This window comes from Salvelinus sp. IW2-2015, linkage group LG19 (genome assembly GCF_002910315.2).
Source record: "Salvelinus sp. IW2-2015 linkage group LG19, ASM291031v2, whole genome shotgun sequence".
NCBI lineage: Eukaryota > Metazoa > Chordata > Actinopteri > Salmoniformes > Salmonidae > Salvelinus > Salvelinus sp. IW2-2015.
The window spans coordinates 4,886,703-4,895,355 of record NC_036859.1 but is presented as its reverse complement, the minus strand read 5'-3'; the positions used below and the strand labels follow the sequence as shown (position 1 = coordinate 4,895,355).

General features: G+C 48.6%; 1 protein-coding gene across 1 annotated transcript in view; it reads left to right on the top strand.

Annotated features, from left to right (window-relative positions):
• Positions 1–8,653, top strand: part of zbtb46 (zinc finger and BTB domain containing 46) — a 152,813-nt gene that overhangs the window by 58,888 nt on the left and 85,272 nt on the right. The window contains 2 exon segments of the mRNA XM_070448765.1: positions 3,535–3,760; positions 4,237–5,056. Of these exon segments, the coding sequence (XP_070304866.1) occupies positions 3,572–3,760; positions 4,237–5,056 (1,009 nt within the window). The 5' untranslated portion in view covers positions 3,535–3,571.

The following is an 8,653-nucleotide window of genomic DNA, read 5'->3' as shown; positions in this document are numbered from 1 at the left end:
GAAGCAGCCAGTTGGTTGGTGTTGAGGAAGCAGTCATTGTTGGTTGTGTAGGAAGCAGCCATTGTGTGTGTGAGGAAGCATTCGTGTGGTGGTGAGAAGCAGCCAGTTGGTTGTGTGAGGAAGCAGCCAGTTGTGTTGTGAGGAAGCAGCCAGTTGTGTTGTGAGGAAGCAGCAGGTTGTGTGTGTGAGGAAGCAGTCAGTGTTGGTGTGTTGAGGAAGCAGTCCAGTTGGTTGTGTGAGGAAGCAGCCAGTTTGTGTGTGTGAGGAAGCAGTCAGTTGTGTGTGCTGAGGAAGACGCCATTTGTGTGTGTGAGAGACGCCAGTTTGTGTGTGTGAGGAAGCAGCCATGTGGTTGTGTGAGGAAGCAGGCCAGTTAGTTATGTGAGGAAGCAGACAGTTGTGTGTGTGAGGAAGCAGCCAGTTGTGTGTGTGAGGAAGCAGTCAGTTGGTTGTGTGAGGAAGCAGCCAGTTGTGTTGTGGAGGAAGCAGCCAGTTGTGTGTGTTGAGGAAGCAGTCAGTTGGTGTGTGTGAGGAAGAAGCCATTTGTGTGTGTTGAGGAAGCAGCCAGTTGTGTGTGTGAGGAAGCAGTCAGCTGTGGTGGTTGAGGAAGCAGCCAGTTGTGTGTGTGAGGAAGCAGTCAGTTGGTTGTGTGAGGAAGCAGCCAGTTGTGTGTGTGAGGAAGCAGCCAGTGTTGTGTGTGTGAGGAAGCAGTCAGTTGGTTGTGTGAGGAAGAAGCCATTTGTGTGTGTGAGGAAGCAGCCAGTGTTGTGTGTGAGGAAGCAGTCAGTTGTGTGTGTGAGGAAGACAGCCAGTTGTGTGTGTGAGGAAGCAGTCAGTTGTGTGTGTGAGGAAGCAGTCAGTTGTGTGTGTGAGGAAGCAGCAGTTTGTGTGTTGTGAGGAAGCAGCCAGTTGTGTGGTGAAGCAGTCAGTTGTGTTGTGAGGAAGCAGTCAATTGTGGTGTGTGTGAGGAAGCAGCATTTGTGTGTGTGAGGAAGCACGTCAGCTGTTGTTGTGTGAAGAAGCAGTCAGTTGTGTTGTGTGAGGAAGCAGTCAGTTGTGTGTGTGAGGAACAGTCAGTTGTGTGTGTGAGGAAGCAGCCAGTTGTGTGTTGAGGAAGCAGCAGTTGTGTGTGTGAGGAAGCAGTCAATGTGTGTGTGTGTTGAGGAAGCAGCCAGTTGTGTTGTGAGAAGCCGTCAGCTGTGTGTGTGAAGAAGCAGTCAGTTGTGTGTGTGAGGAAGCAGTCAGTTTGTGTGTGTGAGGAAGCAGTCAGTTTGTGTGTGTGAGGAAGCAGCCAGTTGGTTGTGTGAGGAAGCAGTCAATTGTGTGTGTGAGGAAGCAGCCAGTTGGTTGTGTGAGGAAGCAGTCATTGGTGTGTGAGGAAGCAGCCAGTTGTGTGTGTGTGAGGAAGCAGTCAGTTGTGTGTGTGAGGAAGCAGCCAGTTGGTTGTGGAGGAAGCAGCCAGTTGTGTGTGTGAGAAGCAGCCAGTTGGTTGTGTGAGGAAGCAGTCAGTTGTGTGTGTGAGGAAGCAGCCAGTTGGTTGTGTGAGGAAGCAGTCAGTGTGTGTGTAGGAAGCAGCCAGTTGGTTGTGTGAGGAAGCAGCGCGTTGGTTGTGTGAGGAAGCAGCCAGTTGTGTGTGTGAGAAGCAGTCAGTTGTGTGTGTGAGGAAGCAGCCAGTTGGTGTGTGAGGAAGCAGCAGTTGGTTGTGTGAGAAGCAGCCAGTTGTGTGTGGTGAGAAGCAGCAGTTGTGTGTGTGAGGAAGCAGTCAGTTGTGTGTGTGAGGAGCAGCAGCCGGTTGGCTGTGTGAGGAAGCAGCCAGTTGTGTGTGTGAGGAAGCAGTCAGGTTGTGTGTTGTGGAGGAAAGCAGCCGGATTGGTTGTGTGAGGAAGCAGCCAGTTGTGTGTGTGAGGAAGCAGCCAGTTGTGTGTGTGAGGAAGCAGTCAGTTGTGTGTGTGAGGAAGCAGCCAGTTGGTTGTGTGAGGAAGCAGCCAGTTGTGTGTGTGAGGAAGCAGTCAGTTGTGTGTGACCGTCAACACCGTCAACAAGCCCACCATCTATTCCCCCCAACACACACACGTACGCACGCTCACACACACATGCATGCACGCACACACTTGCATGCACGCACACATTCACACGCACGCACACAGAGACAGACTTAAGGTATGTTCGTTTGAGCGGATGTGAGAGACACACGGGATTGATGTGATCTTACAAGCCATCAGGTTGAGCACAGCTTTCTCAAACATGACCTGAAGTGTGCCGGCCCCCAAGCAAACGCTGCTGTCACCTCAGCCAACCACGGCTGTCGTCTCCCTGAACAGCCAATGAGGGGTGACAGCTGTGGCATTCCCAAAACAAATCAGCACTGCATTTGGTAACACTCTGCGTAGCGCTCACCAAGGAGAGAACTCTAGCGGGGGATGCTAATGCTCCAACTGTGTGTCAGTGTGTGTTGGTGTGTGTGTGTATTGGCCTGTGTGTTGACCTGTGTGTTGTGTTGGCATGTGTGTCTGCGAGTGCAGTTTATGTGGCTGTGTGTATTTGTGAGTGTTTGTGTCACTATTCATTCTCCAATTCACACTGTAAGTGCGTCGGCATGGCAATGTCCCTTTGTTCTCCTCAATCCTCCCTCCCTCCCCCTTTCTCTCTCCTCTCTCTCTTCCTTTCCGTCTCTCCTGTGTGTTTTCCGCCCGTCTTTAACCTGTGAACAGTCAAAGGGGACAGAGGGCTCTGTTGAGTTCTCGTCAAACCCTTACCTATTGATTAGCACCCCAGTGGGAAGGCCATCCCTACACATAAAAGATGTATATCCCAGTAAGAGAGGGCACTGACTGAATGAAATGCTATGCGGCACATACACACTGTAAAGCAGTTCAGCTCTGTTTTGTTGAAGAGTTGTGTGTAATCACTGTAGGTCAGTTAGCGGGGTGATGGGGTGGAAAGAAGTCAAATGGAGGCGCTAGTCTAGCCTGTTCTCCCCATAGAGAGAGAGAGAGAGAAGCAAGGACTTGTGCGCTCTCAATCACACACACACACACAGAGTCTTCAGAGTGAGCCACAGTTATCCAGGCTGTACACACACAGTAATTTTTGGAGATTTATTGCAGAGTTCTTTTGGACAACCAAACCACAGCAGTTGAAATAGTTTTTCTATTGATGTCGTTGCCTGGTCGTCAGGAGCATTATTGTGATATTTATCACGGTCCAAGATACAGGACTAGTCCACAGTGCTTGGTTTGTCAGTAGCTGATTGGGCCATGTTGGGGTATTTTGCATCGCTTTGAATCAGGGATTTTGAGGCAATGTGTGGCATTCTTTATGCTTTGTGGTAATTAGTCATTAGGAATTGTACAGCTCATCTCATACTCCCAAACTCTGTCAATGTTTTACTATAACATGCTGGGAAACTGTATTGGATGGTGGACTGGTTTGTTATAACCTACCTACCACCGTCCCAGTCTCCCTCCCTCCCAGTCAGCTAACCAAATGAAACTGTAAACTCTCTCTCCTCCCAACCCCGTCTCTCTCCCTCAGACTGTATCCAGGAGAGGCTTACAGGTCAGCTAACCAAATGAATAGCAACAGGAAGGAGGACATGGAGATAGCGTCCCACTACCGGCAGCTCCTGCGGGAGCTCAACGAGCAGCGGCAGCATGGCATCCTGTGTGACGCCTGTGTCATCGTGGACGGGAAGATCTTCAAGGCCCACAAGAACATCCTCCTGGGCTCCTCGCGCTACTTCAAGACCCTTTACTGCCAGGTGGGTGTGGGAGATCTGTGGAGATGTTTATGTACGTTGGTGGTGGAGAACTGGAGGTTGGCCTTAATCCCAGATCGCAGTTAAGTGCTGCTGACCCCTTTGCCTGCTCTATATGGGGTTAATTGATTGATTGGTTGATTGAATGACTGATTACCCTCATCCTATGTTAAGCATATTGCGTTTGTGAGAAGGCACCCCAATGGTGCCTAACGTCGGGACAGTGGAGTCTCACACCCTGCCTCTTCAAACAGTATCTTAATTAAACCCCACGGCACTTGTCTTTCCCTACTAACCCTTCGCTACTTTATTGAGGGAAAATCTACTTACTACAACTGTGATATGTGGTTGTCTCAGCTAGCTACTGTGTCATAAGATGAGTGCTCTGGATCAAAGCGTCTGCTAAATGACTCAAATGTAAATGTGAATGGCTAAACAATAACGACAGGTCATCAAACGTGTTATTATTCATCATTCAGGTGAAGAAAGGGGCGGAGCCGCATCACCAGACAACTGTCACTCACCTGGACATCGTCACAGCGACGGGCTTCAAGGCCATTCTGGACTTCATGTACTCGGCCCACCTGGCGCTGACCAGTAAAAATGTCATTGAGGTGATGTCAGCCGCCAGCTACCTGCAAATGACCGACATTGTCCAGGCCTGCCACGGCTTCATCAAGGCCGCACTGGACATCAGTATCCGCTCCGAACTGGCCGACGAACTGGCCGACTTTGAGATGGGGGCTGCCGCGGGCGCTGGTCTAGGGGGAGGTGGAGGAGGAGGTGGGGGAGGTGTAGGAGGGGTGGCGTCAGAAGCCTTGGTGTCTATCATATCAGGACGAAGCTCCTCGCCCTGGCTGGGGAGGCGTACAAGCCCGGCCAACTCCTCTGGGGACTCCGCCATTGCCAGCTGCCATGAGGGTAGTGGCAGTACATACGGGAAAGAGGACCAGGAGCCCCCCAAGAGCCACGAGAGCCAGGAGGACGGTGGTCACGACTCCCAGCCCGCCTGGCCACACAACTACCGCCCTGTCAAAGAGGAACAAGTCTCACCCTCCTCCGTTTCTCACCCCCGGGATGGGCCCAATGTGGGTGCAGGGACACAGGGGGATCAGGGGGGAGGAGGTGAAGGGCCGTGGCAGCCCTCTGGGTCTGGGCGGAGGAAGAACAGGAAGAACAAGGACACGGTCAGACACATTACCCAGCAGGCCGAGGGGGACCGAGACAGCAGGCCGGTGTCGCCGCTGCCCTCCATGATGGGCGTGACGGGGTGGAGTTACAATGGAAAAGACATCCCAGGTAGGACACTCTTACCCTGGGTACATGGGGAGGGGAGGGTGGGGTGGGTTACAGAGAGAGTGTGATGGAGATGGCATGGTGGTCCAGGATCCCAGGTAGGTGAGCTTCATCCTCGGTACAGGAGAAGGGAGGGCAGCTTGTGCTATATGCTTTGGTTGTATCTCCTTAATCCATATTTGGTAACATGATTATCTTATATCATTTTGAAAGGTTAAGCAAAAGGCACATACAGTCGAAGTCGGAAGTTTACATACACTTAGGTTGGAGTCATTAAAACTCGTTTTCCAACCACTCCACAAATTTCTTGTTAACAAACTATAGCTTTGGCAAGTCAGTTAGGACATCTACTTTGTGCATGACACAAGGAATTTTTCCAACAGTTGTTTACAGACAGATTATTTCACTTATAATTCACTGTATCACAATTCCAGTGGGTCAGAAGTTTACATACACTAAGTTGACTGTGCCTTTAAACAGCTTGGAAAATTCTAGAAAATAATGTCATGGCTTTAGAAGCTTCTGATAGGCTAATCGACATCATTTGAGTCAATTGGAGGTGTACCTGTGGATGTATTTCAAGACCTACCTTCAAACTCAGTGCCTCTTTGCTTGACATCTGTACAAGCAATAGTATGCAAGTATAAACACCATGGGACCACGTAGCCGTCATACCACTCAGGAAGAAGATGTGTTCTGTCTCCTAGAGATGAACGTACTTTGGTGCGAAAAGTGTAAATCAATCCCAGAACAACAGCAAAGGACCTTGTGAAGATGCTGGAGGAAACAGGTACAAAAGTATCTATATCCACAGTAAAACGAGTCCTATATCGACATAACCTAAAAGGCCGGTCAGCAAGGAAGAAGCCACTGCTCCAAAACCGCCATAAAAAAGCCAGACTACGGTTTGCAACTGCACATGGGGACAATGTCCTCTGGTCTGATGAAACAAAAATAGAACTGTTTGGCCATATTGACCATCGTTATGTTTGAAGGAAAAAGGGGGAGGCTTGCAAACCGAAGAACATCATCCCAACCGTGAAGCACGGGGGTGGCAGCATCATGTTGTGGGGGTGCTTTGCTGCAAGAGGGACTGGTGCATTTCACAAAATAGATGGCTTCATGAGGAAGAAAAATGATGTGCATATATTGAAGCAACATCTCAAGACATCAGTCAGGAAGTTAAAGCTTGGTCGCAAATGGGTCTTCCAAATTAACAATGACCCCAAGCATACTTCCAAAGTTGTGGCAAAATCGCTTAAGGACAACAAAGTCAAGGTATTGGAGTGGCCATCACAAAGCCCTGACCTCAATCTTATAGAAAATTTGTGGGCAGAACTGAAAAAGTGTTTTCGAGCAAGGAGGCCTACAAACCTGACTCAGTTACACCAGCTCTGTCAGGAGGAATGGGCCAAAATTCACCCAACTTATTGTGGGAAGCTTTTGGAAGGCTTCCCGAAACGTTTGACCCAAGTTAAACACTTTAAAGGCAATGCTACCAATTTTTTTTTTTTTCACATATATTTAAAAAAAATTTTTTATTTTATTTCACCTTCATTTAACCAGGTAGGCTAGTTGAGAACAAGTTCTCATTTACAACTGCGACCTGGCCAAGATAAAGCAAAGCAGTTCGACACATACAACAACATAGAGTTACACATGGAATTATCAAACACACAGTCAATAATAAAATAGAAAAAACAAAAAAACAAATACTAATTGAGTGTATTTCAAATTCTGACCCACTGGGAATGTGATGAAAGAAATAAAAGCTGAAATAAATCATTCTCTCTACTATTATTCTGACATGTCACATTCTTAAAATAAAGTGATCCTAACTGGCCTAAAACAGGCAATTGTTACTAGGATTAAATGTCAGGAATTGTGAAAAACTGAGTTTAAATGTATTTGGCTAAGGTGTATGTAAACTTCCGACCTCAACTGTAAAAAATGTTAGACAGTACAGATGAATTCCCTTAGATAACAAACCTCTTCCCAGAAACCTCCTGATCCTTGGAATAGACATGTAGATAACTATGAGAGTGTTTAGATTCCTTTAGAGGGAACATTAAACCATTAGGTGTGTGTCTTTCTCTTCTTTATGGCCATTGGCAGACGTCAGTAGGTACAAGATGTGTGTGTGTGTGTGTGTGTCTGACACAGGCTGGCTTCGATCGTTACGAGGTGTGTGTGTGTGTGGATAGGTAGATCATTAAGTGGTTATAAAGTGAGGGGAAGCTAATCCTGGGTGCATTAAGGGAGTTGGCTGTGAAATGGGCACACGCATGGTAGCAGCTAAAGAAAACAGGATAATTGAATTGACCTGGGTCAGCGCATGGATTACCAGCGCGTCCTCGCCATCCAGACTCTGGGGTTTAGGGAAGGACTTCTCCGAAGAGGGAGGAGGGGGAGAGACGAAGAGGAGAAAGACAGGGCCGGGTGGGAGGAGTAGGGGAGGAAGGAGAGGAAAGGGTGGCAAGTTAGGAGAGAAGAGGGGGGAGGGAAAAGAGAGAGGGAGGGCAGAAGAGAGAAAAGTATGGGGCAAGGCAGAATCGGAGACGGGGGAGGGAGAGAGGTGAGAGAGAGGCTAGAAGGAGGAGGGAGAGTGGGGAGAGGCAGGGAAGGGATTGAGAGGGAGGGAGGGAGGACGGATCCGTATAAGCTTTTTATTAATTTACCTACTTAACTCTAAATTGTCTTGAAGTCCGGGACACATAAACACGCAGGCACACGCACGCGCACGCACGCACACGCACACACACACACACCTGCACGCACACATACATGCACAGTTTTGTCCAAAGCAGAGTAAGGTTGCAGGGTTGGCATTACCCAGGAAATGTTCTCTCAGCATTGACTAAAGGTTACAGGAAGTCTCTGTTTGCCGGTAATGTATTTTGGCAGCGTTTGGCACTAGTGCAGCCAAACCCTGGCATTTACCTATCAGTGGTATTTTGCCTTCCATATTTTGTGAAAGGTTTTCGGTACAGTAGTTCAAGCTGTCAGGAGCTGAATTGCTGTTTCCCCTGCCAGAGCTGGTCTTTGGATGTGTGAGAGTAGTGGTTTAGTTGAAGTCTCGTGTGCAGTAATGGGGTGTTGTCTTTCAGGGGTTGACAGTATTGGTATTGTGTCGTCTGACCATGGAGTTTTAGCAACAAGGGTTTAGTGGCTGTACGAGAGGAAGGGTTGTGTGTTTGAGGAAGGGGTTTGGGGTTGTACCGGTAGTTTATAGAGGAATGGTGGGATTCAATGGAGGCTGCTGAGGGGAGGACGGCTGATACTAATGGCTGGAATGGAGCGAATGGAACGGCGTCAAACACATAGAAACATTGTGTTCGATACCATTCCACCTATTCCGCTTCAGCCATTCCCACGAGCTCGTCCTCCCCAATTAAGGTGCAACCAACCACCTGTGGTGGGATTAGTAAAAGAGTGTGTGTATGTGTGTGTGTGTGTGGAGCCACCATCCAGTCCGGTTGGTTTCTGTGACGTCCTCTAGTAGTGGTAAGAAGGAGAAGGGCACCTCAACTCTGAGATTAGCTTAATTGCTTCATTCCTTATTGATGGAATGATGCCTAAACGCTCTCTCTCTCTCTCTCT